At 45.0% G+C, this 20,400-nt stretch overlaps 1 protein-coding gene across 3 annotated transcripts in view; it reads left to right on the top strand.

The window, feature by feature from the left end:
• Positions 1 to 1,663: 1,663 nt before the first annotated feature.
• Positions 1,664 to 20,400, top strand: part of SDSL (serine dehydratase like) — a 105,426-nt gene continuing 86,689 nt past the window's right edge. The window contains exon 1 of one of the 3 annotated variants that reach the window (XM_077461279.1): positions 1,664 to 1,779. Coding sequence is in view for 1 of the 3 variants with exons in the window: in XM_077461280.1 (XP_077317406.1) it covers positions 19,107 to 19,124 (18 nt within the window). In the remaining 2 variants the exon portion in view is untranslated. Of the gene's footprint in view, positions 1,780 to 18,989; positions 19,125 to 20,400 lie in introns of those variants that run through there. The other 2 variants (XM_077461278.1, XM_077461280.1) reach the window with 2 other exon arrangements.

The raw sequence follows: 20,400 nt of genomic DNA, 5'->3' as shown, positions 1-20,400 counted from the left end.
TGAACGAAAACCACATCGGCTTTCAAGGATTTCATATGCGCTAAGAAGCTAGAACGTTTCTCTGGGACGTTCAAACCTTTAGCGTTCAAAGACACTATCTTAAGTGAATTAGCGATTGGCATCTTGGTGTGCGTTCTGGCGTATGAAATGGGAGAGAAAAATGTAATAGTACAAAGGTGTGTAAGACGAGTGATGGAGCTCTAAACAAGGCTGAGGGGGGGTGTGAGAGGGAGGGGGAATGGGGAAGGGAGAGCAATGATCAGGGTTAGACAAAGGTATGAATGAGTAGGCACAGTAGCAATAAGAAGATCCAGTAAAAAAAACGTGTGAAGTGGAAGTTCACTGGAGTCGGAAAGTACCGAAAGGTATTCCCAACAAAATATAAAAACCAGTATGGGTCAGGAGAATCTCACAGAGATTTCCAATGTGGAGAGTGATTGGTGACCAAAACAAGATGAATCGATCTCGTATTTCCTAGAGGTCAGAGAAGTGGAAATATAGGATATCAAATATAAGGAATGGTTGCGTTGTTAGGGGAGGAGAGTAGAATGTATATGTTCGGAATTTGTAGCTTAGAAGAGAGCAAACTGGACCTAAATAAGGAGTCGCCTTATAATGCTAGTGACAGTTAACAGGTTGATCGTTACAGATATGTAAATCTAAATGCAGTGAGAGAGGCATAATAGTACATATTAAGAGAAAGAAAAAGAGATGCCACCCAGTTACATATTAATCTTAATCGAGTATCATAGGAGACAAAAGATCAATGACGGAAGAGAGAAACATAATCTATAAACCTTAGCGTAACAAAACGTTCCAACTATGTCATAGACAAGCTACAAGTCAGATCGGTGACCACAATACCGTCCTGTAAGGAGGGTGCGACCAGATAACGACTGTAAATTGCATAGAGCCCTTGGGAGGGAAACTTAGTTAAAAAGGGAACATTAAATAAACACAAAATAGAGAGCATATATCCCATCACGGGAGCTGCTGAGGAGCAGAGATGAGAACGGATAATAAACTAAGCATGCAGAGTGTATGCACACAGAGAGAGGGAAATGTAAATAGATCGTGGAGAGACTTCCCCCTCCTCTGTGTCCATAGTATCAAACCGGATTAATACGTATAGTAAAATAACTGAAAAAGGGAAACCATCAAAGGTTAAACATCTAGAAATCAGGCATGAGCTAGCAAACTTTCAGACCATACAAGCAATGAGGCAAAGCAGTATAAGAGCAATTGGGATAACATCATTGCGCCGCAGCATCAGCGGTTGGAGATCTAACCGAATCTTTCCCCTCAAGGGTTAACAGGAGAGGGAGAGATGCGGCTACCGGGGGAGAGGAGGCAGCCCTGGAGAGGGCAGCGCTAATCCAACATGGCATCACAGGAGAATAAGCAAAACAAAACGAACCGAAAATAGAGAAAGGGAAATAAAAAAGGAAAAACAGAAGGTCCACAAGCAGTGCAGAGCACAGAGTGTAAGGCGAAGAGGAGAGGGAGTGCACAGCAGAACTGTCCGCAGTCCAGAACAGTATATTGGTAGAGGATAGGGATATGTAGACAGTAAGCTGGGAAGAGGTAAACATACCGCTCCAGGGTGGAAAGAGTTAAGATCTTCGTGGTTTCCTGTGATCAGGCGAGGCAGTGGGGCTGTGATTCCTGTAGTTGCCTCGGGCGTTTGGAGAGGATGGAGGGGGATGAGCTCTCCTGCGTCTGTTGATGCTGTAGTTCCCAGCCTCCGATATGCCATCCATGGAATCAGCTCTCTGTAGGGTAGGTAAACGGAAATCGCTATACCAGTCAGGTACTTCTATTGGAGGTAAGTTAAGCGAGCTACAAAAGTGATCCAAATCTTCTGGTACCCTAAGATTAACGGTGTGACCATTGTAGGATACGGAGAGACATAGAGGAAATTTCCATCTGTATGGGATGGCACGAGCTCGTAGCACATCTAGTACAGGTCTCAGCTCCCTTCTCCTTTGTAAAGTGATGGCTGAGAGGTCCTGGAAAAGTTTTATGTCAGAGCCTTGGTGGTGTATCCTTTCCCCGTTCCTCGCCTTTCGCATGATCTCTTCTTTTAAAAGAAAGTCAGCAAGACAGCAGATGACATCCCTGGGGGGATCAGCCTCTCTGCCTCTGGGTCTCAGGGCCCTGTGAATTCTCTCCAGAATGATGGGCGTATCTGGTGGTCTTTCTAGGAGGCCATTGAATATGGCCGTAACAGAGCGGGATAGTTGGGAAGCTTCGATAGACTCGGGCAAGCCTCTCACCCGAATGTTATGTCTCCGTCCGCGGTTGTCAAGATCTTCTAAGTGGCGATTCATATCGCGGAGGTGGATCGCGTGGGATTCAGAAACTTGTTGAACTCTGCAAAGGGTGACATCATGGCGGGCTTGCGTCTCCTCAACTTCTTCTACTCTCAGGGCCATGGATTGAAAATCTGCTCTTAGCTCTGATACTGCCGCCGAAAGTGCCCCTTTTATGTCCGCTGTCATTGCCTTTAAATCCGCCAGGCTAAGCGCTTGAGTAGATGCTGGATCAGGCGCTGCAGCTTGCGGGCTTCTGCTTCTAGATCTGGTAGATCCCCTGCCATGAGGGGATGCCTCGTGCGGGGCGGCCTGGTTGTCTGCCGCCTGTCCTCTAGGCCGCGCCCGGAAAATCTCCGGGATCTGCTGAATGTTAAGGGTATCCTGGCTCCTGGAAGAGCGGGAGGGTAACCCCGAAGGGTTCTGCGGTGTGCTCCCCATTTTAGATGAATAAGGGGTATCCGATTGTACAGTAGCAGGACCTCAGGGAGTGAGAGCTCAGCAACTAGCGACCATCTTCCTCGGACCTCAAGCCACGCCCCCGGCTAAGATTTTATCCCTAAATGTCCATGGACTGAATTCTAACGGGAAACGGCATCTGGCACTTAGGGAATTCAGGCAGTCAGGAGCGGATATAGTCTTTGTCCAGGAGACACACTTTGATAAGGGGGAGTCCTTCGCTTTCGCCTCTAGATATTTTCCTTTAGCTTACCTATCCTCGGGCCCTCACAGGAAGGCCGGCGTGGCCATCCTGATACGTCGCGGAGCCCCTTTTACCTACCTCGATCACTATGGTGATCCCGGGGGAGGCTTCTTGATTCTTAAGGGCAAATGGGGATCCCAGCTGATCACTCTATGCACCCTGTACGCCCCCAACGTCCGCCAACATAGCTTTCTCTCCAAACTTCTGTCCCGCTTGTTCAAGTCGGACCATGGTTACCTAGTGGTGGGGGGTGATTTTAACCTGGCTCACTCCGCTATTGCGGACCGCTTGGCGACATCGACCCGGCCTCCCTCCGCTAAAGCTCTTAGGGATTCGAAACTATTCCGCCAGTTGACCCGCAGACACGCTCTTTTTGACGTCTGGCGGGCCCTACATCCGGTGGACCGCCAGTACACGTTCTACTCGGCCCCGCACCAGCTGCACTCCCGCATAGACTATTTCTTTACTAACAATTCCACGCTGAGAGTGGCCCGCCGAGCCCATATCCTACCGATTTCATGGTCGGACCACGCGCCGATCCTATTAACACTGGATCTAGCGGCCCCTGTAATTAGACCCTACAATTGGAAACTCAACACCTTTCTCCTGCAACATTCCCCCTCACAGGCGGAAATGGCCTCCACCCTGAAACTCTACTTCGCTGAGAACGCGACCCCGGACGTTACTCTCCCCACTTTGTGGGAGGCCCATAAGGCGGTCATCCGCGGAAAGTGCATGGCTCTTTCTTCTGCTTTAAAGAAGGATGCAGAGGCCGCTAAATTGCGGACGGAAAGGGAACTGGGGCAGTTAGAAAGAGATATGCAGGCCTCTCTGTCACTGCGACTTCTCCGGAAGATCACTAGGCTTCGCATGGTGCTTAAGGACCTGGCGCTTCGCCGGGTAGAAAAGGCCATTCTGCGGGTTAGGCAGATGTATTACGACAGGGGCAACAAGGCACATTCTCTCTTGGCGAGGAAACTTAACGATAAAACCCTCCTATCCACCCCACATCAGATTAAAACTAAAAAGAACACCGTAGTTTCTCACCCTAAGGAGATAGCAGACACATTTGCGAAATTTTATGCGGAGCTGTACAACAGCGACGACATACCCAGTGCTCCCCTGTCGGAGGAGCTCTCCCAGCGCATGCGCCAATACTTGACAGACAGTGGGATCCCCCGCATCCGAGACCTGGATCTGGCCTCCCTGAATATGCCCGTCACGGAGGAGGAAATAGAACTGACCGTCAAGTCGCTACCGGCTCATAAATCCCCGGGTCCGGACGGTTTACCCTACGAATACTACAAAACGTTTCTGCCTCTTCTGCTCCCTTACTTGGGCAGATTGTTTAATGCGTTTCTGTTAAATACCCCGGTCCCTTCCGATATGCAACGCTCCTTCATCACCCTGATACCCAAGCCCGATAAGGACCCCGATCTCTGTGCCAATTATAGGCCCATTGCACTCCTGAATACAGATCTAAAGATCTTTACAAAACTCCTCTCCCTCCAGCTCAATAGGGTCCTCCCCTCCCTCATCCATAAAGATCAGGTGGGATTTGTCCCTCTTCGCCAAGCCGGCGACAATACTAGGAAGGTCATAGATTTAGTAGACGTGGCGAATAGGGGGGGCACCCCGTCTTTGCTTCTGAGTTTAGATGCGGAAAAGGCATTTGATAGACTGGGGTGGCCCTTCCTGTTCGCCACGTTGCAGCACATGGGGATGAGGGGACCGTTTCTGCGGGCCATACGCCACCTTTATTCCAACCCGTCCTCCCAGGTTAAAACCCCCTTCGCTACATCCTCGGCATTTTCGGTCTCCAATGGCACGCGCCAGGGCTGTCCCCTATCGCCTTTACTATTTGCTATCTGTGTGGAACCCCTGGCGGCATCCATTCGGCAGAATCTGGATATCAGGGGCGTCCCGGTTCGGGGCAGGGAATTTTAGGTGTCGTTGTTCGCGGACGATGTCATTCTCACCCTGACCCAGCCCAGGATATCCCTGCCTAACCTACATAGGGAGTTGGACAGCTACAGCGCCCTATCGGGCTATAAAATTAATGCATCCAAATTGGAAGCCCTCCCGGTAAATATGCCGTCCCTGGAGGTTGAACATCTCCGAGCCACTTTTCCGTACCACTGGAAAACCGATTCCCTGAAATACTTGGGGGTTCATATCACCCCGACCTTTGAATCTCTGTATCAGGCAAACTTCCCGCCCCTGTATGGTGTTATTAGGCAATTACTTTCCCAATGGCGGAAGCACCAGATCTCCCTCTTTGGTAGGATAGCTTCGGTGAAAATGACGATTCTCCCGAAACTCCTCTACCTTTTTCAGACCCTTCCTATCCCAGTACCATATCACCACCTGAGAAAATTACAGGCGGACCTGCTTGATTTTACATGGAATTACAAGCGTCATAGAATCCCCCGCTCGGTAATGACAGCCTCTCGCTCAGCCGGGGGACTGGCGTTTCCGGATCTTGTAAAGTATTTCCAAGCGGCTCAGCTCCGGGCAGTGACCTCCTGGTTCACCCAGAGGTCGTACAACAGATGGACGGAGGTCGAGAAGCTCTGGATGGCTCCAGTGCATCCTAATACTATGCTATAGAGCGCCCCAGCATTGACTCCCCGGACCCAACTGCTAGGATCTATGTCCCATCTACAGGGCCTATGGCGCAAGCTTACTAAGATATATGTCCTGTCTTCGGACAAATCGTTCCTGACGTCCTTCCTGTACCACCCTAAGATGCCAGATAGCCTGACGTATGCGATGTCCCACCCGTGGTCATCCCGGAACCTCTTCCATCTGGGGACCTTAGTGGACCCCAGATCGCGGAGACTGTTGTCTTATGCTGATCTTCAGTCCAAATTTGACCTCCCGAGACAGAGCTTCTACAGCTATCTGCAGATACGACACTTCGCCCAGACCATATCCTCTGACTTGCGATTCTCCCCTCCCTCCGCTTTTGGGACCATAATCCTAGAGGGCATGGCCCAAAGGGGATTGATATCAGCTATATATAAAATCCTTAATGCACCCCCGCTAGCTCCGGTATGCAGACATGCTTATATGCTCAAGTGGGAGGAACAGCTGGGGGAGTAGTTAACGGATGAGCAATGGCAGACGATATGGTCCCAGGCCTCGAAAAGCTCTCTATGCACGCTCTACAGGGAGAACGCGTACAAAATTTTGTTTTTCTGGTACATGACCCCAGACGTCCTTCACGCCATTTACCCTGCCACCTCTGACAGATGCTGGAGGTGCTTGACCCACAAAGGCACGTTGTTCCACATTTTCTGGCAATGTCCCCTGGTGGTTCCCTTCTGGGAGGGGGTCCGGCGCCTCTTGTCGGATCTCTTGGATCGGCGGGTGGTCCTGGATCCTAAGACCTTCTTGTTGGGCATCCCTTTCCCTAAACTGACGAAGTCCCGCAAGACATTGTCCCGACATATCCTGACAGCGGCGAGATGCCTAATAGCCCTACATTGGAAAAAGGTGCTGCCCCCCGCTCTCGGAGCACTCCATGCTAGAGTTCAGGACGTGGAGTTGATGGAGAGGATGACCGCCAGGATACGGGACAGGCTTGAGGCCCATGATGTGGTCTGGAGCCCATGGAACTCCCGGGAGCACCAGATGTGAAAATGCCGCAGGGTCCACACACGGTGACTATACCCCCTGCCTTTCCTTACCCCCCCTTCCCCACATTCCCCTCTCCCTCCTTTTTCTTTTTTCTTCTCTTTTTCTCCTTTGCTATTCTCTCTCTCATTCTCCTTACCCCTCTTACCTCCTATCCTTCTCGTCTCTGCTCTCATTTTTCTTCTCTCTCTACTGCTTGGTATTCCTGTTTCTTTCTGCCAGCCTCCCTCTCCCTTTTCCTCATGGCTGGTGCTCTTACGTGCCTTGTTGCTCCTCTAGCACACTACTTCGTGGATGCTGCTTCTCATGAGAGGTTGATACTGTTAGTAGCTGTTTATGATTGGGTGCGGGGCTACCCTACTGGACCCTAAGGTGGGTAACGCCACTTGTTGACTAACAGGGTCGGCCCGGTTGTTCGCGGGGGCCCCCCCCCGGGCTGGCAGTTGCCGGCCCTGGGGGGCCTACTGGGACGGGCCACTGGGTGGGTGGTCCCTGCAGCCCTCTCTTTTCTGTTCTAGCTGTTTTACTATGTTGTAGTAATGCATGACGTGTAATGCACTCTTTGAATATAAATAAATATGTTATTTGGAAAAAAAAAAAAAAAAGAACGAACATGCTATACTTACCTCCTCTGTGCAAGGATTTTGCACAGAGTGGCCCCTGATCCTCGTCTTCTGGGGTCCTTCCGTGGCGCTCCTGGCTCCTCCCCTTCTTGAGTGCCCCCTAGCATTTTCTATGGGGGCACTTGTGCAGGCACGCTCCCGAGTCATGCTGCTGCATCCATTGACACAGACAACAGGACTTGGTCCTGCCCCCGACTCCTGTGTCATTGGATTTGATTGACAGCAGCAGGAGACAATGTCTGCTGCTATCAATCTATCCAGTGAGGACCCAATACAGCGGCTGTGCTCATTCCCATCGGGTTCAGGTAAGTAAAAGGGGGGGCTGCTGCATTACAGAAAGTTTTTCCCCTTAACGCCTTTTACCTATACCTACCTACACAGAAGGGAACAGCCATGTGTAGGTAGGTATAGGCCTGTGTAGGTAAGTATAGGCCTGCGTACATGGCTGTGCCGCCCTGTGTAGGTAGGTACAGGCCTGCTTTATATATATAATTTTTTTTTTTTTTTTTTTTTTAGGGGAGCCAGGCTTTCCTTCTGCCATATAGTTTTGCAAAAACTATTTAACTTTTTATGATATCCCAAGACTTTTACTTTTTCTAGTACCAAAATTACCAAAATCAGTGTTAGTTTAAAAAAAAGACACAGACCACCCTTCCCTAAAGTCTGAAGGACAATAAACTGGCCCTTTGTTTACAAAGTTTGGAGACCTCCAATAAACAATTGCATTTTAGTCTATAACAGTTCCAATTTTAAATGACATGAAAATAATGATTTTGGTACAAAGCGTTGCAAAACTGTTTACAAATAAAATGAAGGCTTCTTTAATTTAAATTCAATGTGATACAAAAAATTAAAATAAAAAAAGAATGAATAAAACAGATGAAAGCAAATGAAAAAGTAATCGTTCGAAAAAATTAAAAAAATCTGCAGGGGAATAAAATTAAAGGGAGAAGGGGAAAATAAGTTAATTAGGGCTGATTTGCTAATAAGGGGTTAAACAAGAACAAAATTGCTTAAAAAATAAATGTACTTGTATATAAGGCCCCATACACACTATCAGTTTATCTTTATTTTTTCCTTCAGATTTACCAACACCATATTATATGAGGTCAATCCTTAGGAGTTTCAATTTGTATGCAATCAGGCAGGCCCTTGTACTACATGGTTTTGGTAAATCTGAAGACAAAAATCAGCAGAAAATCTGATAGTGTGTATGGGGCTTAAAGTGGTTGTAAAGGCTTACCTGTAGGTCCAAGAAATATCTCCCAAACCTATACGGTTTAGGAGATATTTGCCCGAAGACAGGGACCGCTATCTACGGTGCATGCTCCGGAGACAGTGGCGCGCAGGTGCACTGAACGGGGCATCGTCGATGACGAAGATGCCGCACGTCTCGGCTCCCGTGCGCATGCACGGGAGGGACATCATCGCTGCTCTGGCGAATCACAGCGCCGGAGCAGCGAGACCCACGGAGACCCACCAAGAAGATGGACGCTCGGAACTACAGGGGACAGCGGTGACTTCGCTGGCTCCTGTGTCAGGTAAGTGACACATAATGTACTACTATGTGATGCATAGTAGTCCATTATGCTTTGCCTGTGCAGGGAATGAAAGAGGAAGTAAACTCATCAGGGTTTACTTCCTCTTTAAGTCTTAATCATAGGTACCGTCGATATCTCCTAAGAAATATTCACATTGACTCCAGCTGGTGATGATATCACTGTACATGTGCAGTTTGGTCTGGATGCAGGTCACACACTGAGCATGCTGTGAATGCAGAGAGTGCTGTGCCTTGATAGTGACTCCTGTAAGTATGCGCGGGAGTGATGTTACTGGGCAAAGATAGAAGTGCCGGGAATGGTGACAGCTCAGCCCTGGAGGCACATTATGGCATAAAGCTGCAGGGGGCCATTACATTCTTTTTTTTGTACAGGTTATTACTGCTTTAAGTAACTTTGTGATCACTATGTATGTAAGTAATGTATATGTTTGAAATTGTTTAAGTATGTGTAATACCTTATAATAACTTAAAATAAAATTTGAATTGGTAAGTAACTTAGTGCCACTTAGTGCTCTTTAAGACCCCTTTCACACTGGTGCTGTGTTTCCTTAGTGCTGATTTTAGCGGCGCTTTAGCGATGTTTAAGCTGCACTTTTCGTCCGCTAGCGGGGCGCTTTTAACAAAGGAGGAATTAAAAACTCCCGTGATGCAGCACTTCCGAGGCACTGCCCATTCATTCCCATGGGCAGGACATTTTGGGAGCGCTAAATACAGCGCTCCCAAACCGCCCCAAAGATGCTGCTTGCAGGATTTTTCAGAACGTCCCACGACAGCACCACCCCAGTGTGAAAAGCCACACTGGAATGAATGGAAGGTGGTTTTCAGGCAGAGGCTATTTCCAGTGCCAAAGCGCCTGAAAACTTCCTCGGTGTGAAAGGGGTCTAACCTAACTAGGTGTGCATAATGAACAGTTATGCTTGGCTGACAAATGCTGCTGTGGTTTTAACCACTTGCTTACTGGGCACTTAAACCCCCTTCTGTCCAGACCAATTTTCAGCTTTCAGCACTGATGCACTTTGAATGACAATTACGCAGTCATGCTACACTGTATCAAAATTAAATTTTTATCATTTTCCCCCACAAATAGAGCTTTCTTTTGGTGGTATTTGATCACTTTTTTTTTTTTTTTTTAATATATTTTGTTATAACATTTTAAAAACAGGTACTTTTTCTCCTTCATTGATGTATGCTGATGAGGCAGCACTGATGGGCACCAATAGGTGGCAGCGATGGGCACTGACGGGTGGCAATAATGGGCACTGATCTGTTGCACTAATTGGCTATGGGGCATTGATAGGTGGCACTGGGCACTGGCAGGTGGCAATGGCAGACGGCACTGACAGAGGGTACTGGTGGGCACAGATGAGGAATAATTGCCTCTTCCTCTTCGGGACCGATGTCTCTTGCAGATAAGTCGGTGATTTGCTTTTTTTTCTCCTCACGCTGTCAGCGCGAGGAGAAAAAAAGATTACCGAGCTTTTGTTTACACCATGCGATCAGCTGTCATTGGCTGACAGCTGATCACATGGTAAGGGGCTGGGAGCGTGCAAAGGGGAGGCCGTCATATGATGGCCTCCCGGAAATTCAGGTCGGCGCCGTGGCCGTCATTTGGCTATAGTGTGGATGGCAAGAGGTTAAAGAATCCCATTTTGTGAACTTGAATGGGACCACATGGGGAAACATACCAAAAATGGTGAAAAAAAGTCAGTAGAGTTTACTACTGACATCATAGGCAGACTGAAACTCATCCCTTTGTTTTGCTGGTGAAGGAAATGAGTGGATACAAAGTAACAGTCATTAGTAAGTAAATGCTACTTTGTATGTCTCTACCTCTCATTATAAACACTGACAAATGGTTTGTTTTTTGATAGCAGCAGCTTCTGTATGTAACCACAACTTCTGGCTTTCGTTTTGATGGTTGGGAAATGCCAGCAAGGGGAGCAGCAGCAGGGCAGAGGGACAAGTCATATTGGATACCCCCTGTGTACATTGATTACATTTTTTTTGTTGCTTTTTTGGCATGTGTAGCAGGCCCAATGTCCACAGCTGGCTAAAAGACACTTTGGGGTTGATTTACTAAAACTGGAGAGTGCAAAATTGGTGCAGCTCTGCAAAGAAACCAATCAGCTTCCAGTATTTTTGTTTTGTCATGCCTTAATTAAACAAGCTGAAGTTAGAAGCTGATTGGCTACCATGTAGAGCTGCACCAGATTTTGCACTCTCCAGTTTTAGTAAATCTTCCCCTAAGAAGGCTGGTGCAAAATATGAACATTGAGAACAATATCACTAAAAACTTAAAGCTCAACTCCAGGCAAATATAAAAGACACAAATTTATGCAACGTTGTACTCTTTAATAAACCATTAAATGTATTTTAAAAAGGAACTAAAATTGGTCAGAGGAGTCCCAGGACCTTGCACATTCTTCTAAGTCAGCTGATGTGTTTGTGGCACCTGTATGATGATGTTCATCCCAGGGCAGACAGATTTTTTTTTATAGTGAAAAATATAAAATTATATAAAATGAGCAACGGCGCCAAAAAATACAAAGCAACCAATATTGTAATGCCGCACCAAAAATTTGTGAAAACGAATAAAACATAAAATAATAGAAAAATTGGGTGCAAAACCATATAAATCTGTATTTGAATATGAAATCACCCAATCATGCATGAGTGCACCATATATACCAGCACATATACCATAAATATTACACCAAAACAGTCCAACATAAGTGATGAAATTATATCTAAAAACATATATCTAAAAACACATATATTAGTTCAATTCTTCTGTATATGTAGTGACTCCAACACCGTGCCTTGCTAAAGTGCGGTATGCTTAATTCTTGTTAAACATGCGCTAGAGCACGAAATGCATCGAAAACAAGGCTTGGGACGATTGATACTGGAGTTTACACTTCCATTCTCAGCTGAGATGCACGCCGTGTATTTTATACACCGAATGACGGACTGGCCTTTGCCTCATCCCCCAGCTTTGTTGCTATCTGCTGTACTTTACGTTGGCATGTAAGTGTTTTTTTTTTAGTAAAGACAGTATTACATTATATTGCCTCTCTGTGGCTCATTTATGGGGGAGACAATTTTCACAGATCTAAAGATATGGAGCTTTGGATTTAGGCCGCGTACACACGCGGGGACTGTTCGCCCAACTTTGTCCGTCAAACAGTTTCGGCAAACAGTCCGCTCAAAATTAGCATGGACGGACATGGCCACACACGACGAACGAACAGTTTGCTGAAACCGTGCGCGATGACGTGAACGGCACGTACGACGGGACGAAAAATACGACGTCCTATACACTGCATTATAACTTTCGGCGTGTAAATCCTTTCTGAGCATGCGCGGAACTTAGTTTGACGAACAAGCCTACACACGAGCGGACTGTTCGCTGAAACAAGGTTTCAGCGGACAGTTTTTCGGAAATTCCGAAAAACCTTGTTCGTCAAACTGTCCGCTGAAACTGTCCGCTGAAAGCCCACACACGAGCGGACTGTCCGCCCAAACACTGTTCAGCGGACAAAGTTGGGCGAACAGTCCGCCCGTGTGTACGCGGCCTTACACTTCAGAGTGTAATACTTTGAGGAACTATCCTTTTGAGGAATTACCATTCACCATCCACGATTGAATGAATTTTGATTGATATTGGAAACGGTCGATTGGAGCTATATCTGGCTTGGATGATCCCAGCTAGAGGAGGAAAGTTGTTTTTTTTCCCTCTATTATATGCCTGTTGGTCACTTTGTGGCCAGAGATATCTGGTGAGCAGATTTATGACACTTGGAGATGTTTTTTTTAATTTTTTATAAACAGTGCAAGACAAAAGCTGGATGGATATTATTGTATAGGGCTACTTCATCGGCTCCTACTAATGCGTGAATACGTAATTATTTTAATTATTATTACTTATTTATTGTTTCTATTTTTAAATTCAAACAATATAACTACAGTTATAAAAGAAACACTGCATAAGTCACATTTTTAAGTAATGATTTAGGCCCGATTACCACTAGCCCACATGGCCCAATACAGCATTTTACTGAAAGAGTAGCTTTTTTAAAAAAGCTTTATTTGATGTGTCGCTTGATTCAAGTCTTTTCACAGCAGCTCAATGCATTGTGCTGCAGTGTGGTCACATGTGGTTACATCCAGCATGCTTTGGAAAAGTGCTGCATTTTTCTACACTGCATCACACAGTACAATGCACCACTGCAATTTATCAGGTGCAGAAAAACGTAGGTAACTGCACATAGTGTAATTAAGCCTCTAAAACACAGTACATAGTTTTTTTTTTTTTTTTTTTTTTTAGAAAAAAGTGGCTTAGAATCCCTGCTAGGTTTTTATTGATGTCTTTGTCACTGCTAGCAGGGCCGTCTTTAATATTGATTGGGCCCTGGGCAAAAATTTTCTTAGGGCCCCCCTCCCTCGATGCAATTTCGCTCTCCACCTTCTCTGAGACATACAATAAATAGCAGCTAGACTTAAAATCAGTTTACTGTATCAGATCAGGCAGTGATTACGATTGGTTCCCAGAGGTTACAGCATATCATTACTGCTTACTGACTGGTTGCTAGAGGTTACAGCACCCCTCGAGGCTCACTGATTAGTTGCTAGAGGTTACAGCACATGATTTCTGCTTGTTGATTGGCTGCTAGAGATTACTGTACAGTAATACTGCTCACTGGTTGCTATAGGTTACAGCACATCTTCTCCTCACTGTAGGGGGACATGATATACCTATGAATGCTGCCTTTATTTACATATCAATGCAGTTGGCCTCAGCTATTTACATATGAATGCCAGTATTTACATGTAAACACAGGGTCTGCGGGTGAGTCCTCTGTACACAACAATAGGTCAGAGCTGGGCAGCATTAGTAGCAGCACTTCACACTCAGATATCAGGTCACAACACAGGACTAAAACCTCAAGGGACAAGGGAATGTAAACTGGGATAGTTGGCAAGTATGAGGCAGCTGCTTTGGGCCCCACAACAATAACAGGGCCCAGGGCAGCTGCCCCTTTTGCCCTGCCTTAAAGACAGCCCTGACTGCTAGAAAGGTGCTTGACAGGATGTAAGAGTTGTCACCAGAACAGGATAAGAACTCACTTCCTGTTGTGTGTACAGGCCAGGAAGTAAAGGGAAAACTTCTCAGTGGGACACAGTACCCCCTGACTAGGGGTTCAACACTTCTACACTGAAACAAATAAAGAAAGTTTGAGCTTTAGATATACTTTGAGGTCAGCCTGTCATAGGTCTCTGCTTTGCTTTATTCCTCCATATCAATCATATAAATGGAAGGTAGATGCAAGACTACACTAGCCCTTGTGTATGCCAGTGTGCACTATACCTGCTCTTAGCGGTGGTGGAAAAGGCTGCAATATTACGTCCATTAGATGAACAGGGAGGGGACATTGCTGAGTCGTTTATGGTGACCTCTAACAGCAACTGGTGAAATATATAGAAGGAAAGTAAGCTTTATGGGGTTGATTTACTAAAACTGGAGAGTGCAAATTCTGGTGCAGCTGTACATGGTAGCCAATCAGCTTCTAACTTCAGCTTGTTCAATTAGGCTTTGAAGGGAAAAAAAACAAAACATGGAAGCTGATTGGTTTCAATGCAGAGCTGCACCAGATTTTGCATTCTCCAGTTTTAGTAAATCAACCCCGATGCACCTTTCATCTGCTGCATTAAAATGGAAAATTTCCTATCAAATACCGTAATTTTCCTTTCCTGATGGACTCAATGGCAGCCTACATATTCTTGGTTGATGGATTGCACATAACTAATTTCTATGGTAGGCCTTATACGTTCAGAATGACATAGATCACCTCTGTGTTTAAATGTACTTATGTTGTCAGTGCAAAGAAAACTCCACATGAATGATTTCCTCATATGACATTCTGTAAGGGCCTTTGGGAACACACAACACAAGGTTGAAAGCTGGCACTGCCATCTAGTGGTTATAGAAAGTATATCTCATCTAACAATAGCCTACACTTTTACAATGGTAAAGGCAAATGTATTAACCGAAACTGGACGATAAAACAAATGTTTTGACAATTCATAAAAACTAGCAAGTGCTGATTGTGTTTTCAGAAATATTCTGATCCCTTTTGGTTAATTTCCTGGTGTTAAAATAAACTGAAATGGGATGTAAACTTTTGGCTGACATCCCAAATAAATATTGTATTCAGTGTCTTCAATATAATTTTTGACTTGACAACAGTAACAGTTTACATAACCAGCAATTAGTTTCATATAGACAAAAATGACCTCAATATTTTATGGCATTCATATCAATATTTGACGTTTGTGTATGGCTAAAATATACTTGTGTATGGCCAACATTAGCCTGGCAAACACTACCTGATTTTTTTTTTTTTTTTATTTCTATATGACTAATGTAAACACAACAGAGCAGGGATTAAGTAATCACAGAGACACATTTAGTGCCAGTTCATACCAGATGCAGTTCTGTGCAGTTTTGTGTGCTTTTTTTTTTCTGCATAAATGCATGCACAGTATTTTACATGTATTCCAATGGCTCTAGTTCACATGCAGTCAGTTTCCTGTCATTTTCCGGTCAGTTTCTGCACTAGAACTGGTGTAAACTAGAGCCATTGGAATACATGGAAAACACTGTGCATGCATTTTTAGTGCAGAAAAAAAGCACACGGAACTGTGTCTGGTGTGAACTAGTACTTATACATTTATTAGTATGTTAATTGCCACCTTTAACAAACCATTGCTTAGAAACTTCTGTATAGTTAACATTTTGAAAGCACACTACACCAGATATTTGTGAATGATACGATTTAACAGAATGACATAGTTCTATTAGCATAGCTATACAGTGCTGAGGTTTTAACATGACCTCTTTGTAACAATCATCCATTATAATAAACTCAATAAAATGCATGTATTCAGAAGGGCATTGTAGGCATTGTAAATAACCCCATGTCTCTCAATCTAATATCTCATTCTGTAGCTTGTTAGCAGTTTATCTATTTTAATAACTATTGAAATGAAGTAGAACTAAAGGCAAACTTGTTGTAGTTTAAGACAGGGTGGCACTGTTTTATTTTTTATTTTTTTTACCACCCACCCACTGTAATGTGGTGGTGTGAACTGGGCACATAGGAGAGCCATTGCATACAGTTCCAATGCACCTAGTGTGAATTGACCCTTAACCTCCCTGGTGGTATGATTATGTCTGAGTTTTCAATGTCAAAGCGGTACATTGTTTTGTATGGAAATTTGGCATTTTATAGTGTAGGCCTGTAATTGTTAGAAATAACTCACTTACCGTAAATCTGTCTAAACACGAGTCTAGTAGACATCCCAGGTATGATGACCATCACAAATTGACACATAATTGTGAAGTGGAAGGAAAATGATAAATGGTTTTCAACCTTTTATACAAATAAATATGTGAAAAGTGTGGCGTGCATTTGTATTCAGCCCCCCTGAGTCAATACTTTTGTAAAACCAGCTTTCACTGCAATTACAGCTGCAAGTCTTTTTGGGGATGTCTCTACCAGCTTTGCACATCTAGAGAATGACATATTTGTCCATTCTACTTTGCAAAATAGCTCAAGCTCTGTCAGATTGAATGGAGAGCATCTGTGAACAGCAATTTTCAAGTATTGCCACAGATTCTCAATTGGAATCAGGTCTGGAGTTTGGCTGGGCCATTCTAACACATGAATATGCTTTGATGTAAATCATTCCATTGGAGCTCTGGCTGTATGTTTAGGGTCATTGTCCTGCTGGAAGGTGAACCTCCCACCTTCCAGGAGAAAACCTTAAGCCCTTTGCAGAGTATAACAGGTTTTCTTCTAAGATTGCCCTGTATTTGTCTCCATCCATCTTCCCATCAACTTTGACCAGCTTCCCTGTCCCTGCTGAAGAAAAGCATCCCCATAACATGATGCTGCCACCACCATGTTTCACGGTGGGGATGGTGTGTTCAGGGTGATGTGCAGTGTTAGTTTTCCACCACACAGAGCGTTTTTCTTTTAGGCCAAAAAGTTCAACTTTGGTCTCATCTGATCAGAGCACTTTTTTCCACATGTTTGCCGTGGCCCACATTGCTTCTCACAAACTGCAAACGGGACTTTTTATGGCTTTCTTTCAACAATGGCTTTCTTCTTGCCACTCTACCATAAAGGCCAGATTTGTGGAGTGCAATAGTTGTCCTGTGGACAGATTCTCCCACCTGAGCTGTGGATCTCTGCAGCTCCTCCAGAATTACCATGGGCCTCTTGGCTGCTTCTCTGATTAATGCTTCTCTTGCCTGGCCTGCCAGTTTAGGTGGTTGGCCATGTCTTGATAGGTTTGCAGTTGTGTCATACTCTTTCCATTTTTTGAATATTTTTTTTATAACCTAACCCTGCTTTTAACTTCTCTACAACTTTATGTAGAGCCGTACCAGGCCATGTGCCCTCAACATGGGGGGGGGGGTGCTTTGGGGAAGGGGAGGCCGCGTGGCCCCCCACCCAAAAGCACCTTGTCCCCATGTTGATGAGGACAAGGGCCTCTTCCTGACAACCCTGGCCGTTGGTTCTTGGGGTCTGCGGGCAGGGGGCTTATCAGAATCCGGGAGCCCCCTTTAATAAGGGGCCCCCAGATACTGGCCCCCCACACTATGTAAATGAGTATGGGATACAATGTACCCCTACCCATTCACCTGTGAAAAAAATGTAAAAAAAAAAACACAACACAAGGGTTTAAAATAATTTATTGCACAGCTCCGGGGGTCTTCTTCCATCTTGGGGGGGTCTTCTCACCAGACTCCTCCGCTATCTTCTGCTAGCTCTTTTACCAGCAGAGGAGCCCGGCTTTCTTCTTCGTCGCCGCCCAGGGGTCTTCTTCTTCCGACTTTGGTGGTCTTGTCCCCTCTTCGGTTCTTCTTGCCGGGCCTCCGCTTTCTTCCTTTAGCTCTTTTACTAGCGGTGGCCCGGTCTTCGGTCGCCGCCTCTTCTTCCAACTTCGGGGGTCTTGTCCCCCTATTTGGTTCTTCTTGACAGGGAAGAACAACCAAAGAGGGGGACAAGACCCCCGAAGTTGGAAGAAACCCCCGGGCGACGAAGAAGAAAGCCGGGCTCCTCCGCTAGTAAAAGAGCTAGCAGAAGATAGCGGAGAAGTCCGGCGAGAAGACTCCCCTCGCTAGTCCCGTCTACCTGGAGCCGCGTTCAAAATGAATGGACCTTCCTCCGTGTGTGGGCAAGTCTGTTCATTTCAAAAGTCCGGCGAACTAGCACACCCGCGGCTGGATTTTTGAGTCAAAACTACTTTTTAAGTCCGTCTGACTTTTGAGGAAAAGAAGTCAGCCGGAGCCCACACACGGGCCGGATAGTTTGATCATGTGTACGCGGAATTACACTTACAGGCATGACTCCCAGAGGCGTGATGGGATTTATAGTTTCACCACAGCTGGAAGGTTGAGGTTGCCTACCCCTGGCCTAAACTGATGAAATGTTGTTGTTTTTTACATTTGGGGGTATTTATTATAGCAAAAAAGTTAAAAATATTGGTCTTTTTTGTTGATAGTGCAAAAAATAAAAAACGCAGGGGTGATCAAATACCACCAAAATAAATCTTTATTTATGGGGAAAAAAAAGACATCAATTGTGTTTGGGGACAGCATCGCACGACCGTGCAATTGTCAGTTAAAGCAACGCAGTGCTGTATCGCAAAAAATGGCTTGGTCAGGAAGGGGGCAAATCCTTCCGGGGCTGAAGTGGTTAAAATAAGTAAACATGGTATACTTTCCTATATTTGTACTAGTGCTAGCAGCATAAGGATTAAAAATAATGTTGATTGAAAGAGTGAAGTTTTGCGCTTTAAGTAAAATAGTAATCTAATGCTAAATAATTATAACGGGGAAATTAGTTCTTCAGGCAAATTTGTTTCTTGGAAGCAGGCATTTTTGAAGGAACTAGTTAGTCATTAGGTTAGTCTGTTAATTTTTTTATTTAGTTGTAACATTAATTTAAAATGATCTGTCCATGTATTATTTTGTAGCATGCAATGTTTTAGCAAATAATAGGAAGGTATGGTCAACTGTGTTTTTTGGTGTGTATTTGCTGTGCTGTAAAAGCATGTAAACATGTTATGGCCAAAGACCCACCTCCAAACTTTCGCCTGTCAGTAGTCGGACAGAATAACACGAACACAATCTAGCCAGTCCACACCTCGCTTCCACCCACACATGCTCACAATTGGCTGCGTTATACCCTTTGCCTATGAAAAACAAGACGAAGGTATGCAATGTAACCCCTCTGAAAAACTGCGTAATATTCTCTGCCTGTCCCCTATGTACCCTTTTGCTGTTTGCACAGGGAGGTTTGTTTGAATTTATCATGGCTAATGAATGTGTCTTTTGTACATATGATAAGACTGACAGTGAATGACCCTTGCAGCTGGAGTATATTTTCAGTTTTGTTTTTCTTTACTGTTCTTAAGTCTTTTGTTATTTCTCATTGTCTATTAGTATAAAAAATTTGAGATTTATTTCTGTCAAAAGAATCGGGAAGCAGGAGAAGCGTAGAACCATTGCTAATGGTGCCCCCTAAATTAGAGGGGAGCAGTACGTTTGGAATAAGTTTTCCCACCCGATCGTTTTTTTCTTCTAAAAGCAAGCAGGCTTTGCCTGGTTATGCCTTGATAAGCCTCTTATCTCCCCTAACTATTATTATAGGTATTTATATAGTGTAAAAATGTACACAGTGCAGTGATCTAAGTGGGCTAAATTCTATGTCCCTTAAAGCTGAACTCCATATGCTGCATATGTGACCCAAATGAAATTTACAGGTGCTGCTCAAGGTTCCACCAGGTCCTCTTATGTAACAACCGCTTGGCCTTAGTACTTCATAGTTACATTGGTCCAGCTTGCCACCATGTAAGTATGCATATTCCATACCTGTTGGACTGCTATGGAAGAGGATAATCACCGCATAGCTCCCAACTGTTCCTGATTTCGAGGGACTGTCTCTGATTTGGAACCTCTGTCCCTCTTCTTTCCTCCTCATTTGTCCCTCATTTGATTAGATCTATGTAGTTGCATATAAAATGCACTTTTTACTTTTCAGAAATGTTTTTCCCAGTGCTAAACCTTTCATCCAAATTCTAAATTGCTGCATTTGTATATTTTAAAAACCAGCATAAAGGAATAGTAGTGGTAAAAAAAAAACTAATATTTTTTTTTGTATAATTCTCCTTTAAAGCGGAGCTCCACCCTAAAGTGGAGCTTCCGCTCATTGGAACCCTCCCCCCCTCCGGCGCCACAATTGGCACCTTTCAGGGGGGAGGGGGGTGCAGGTACCTGTACAGTACAGGTATCTGCACCCACTTCCGGCATAGATATCTCGCAGAATCTACGCCCCTTTCCAAAGGTCCCCCGCTGTCTGCTGGGAAACACACGGATCCCAGAGACAGCGGGGACCATCCTTATTGCGCAGCGCGACTCGCTCATGCGCAGTAGGGAACCGGGAAATGAAGCCGCAAGGCTCCACTTCCTGATTCCCATACCCAAGATGG

Source organism: Lithobates pipiens, unplaced genomic scaffold (assembly GCF_037356315.1).
Source record: "Lithobates pipiens isolate NorthernLeopardFrog02 unplaced genomic scaffold, aLitPip1_a1.2 Scaffold_3, whole genome shotgun sequence".
In the NCBI taxonomy this organism is placed as follows: domain Eukaryota; kingdom Metazoa; phylum Chordata; class Amphibia; order Anura; family Ranidae; genus Lithobates; species Lithobates pipiens.
The sequence above is the reverse complement of the archived record's forward strand: the minus strand, read 5'-3'. Positions and strand labels throughout refer to the sequence as shown.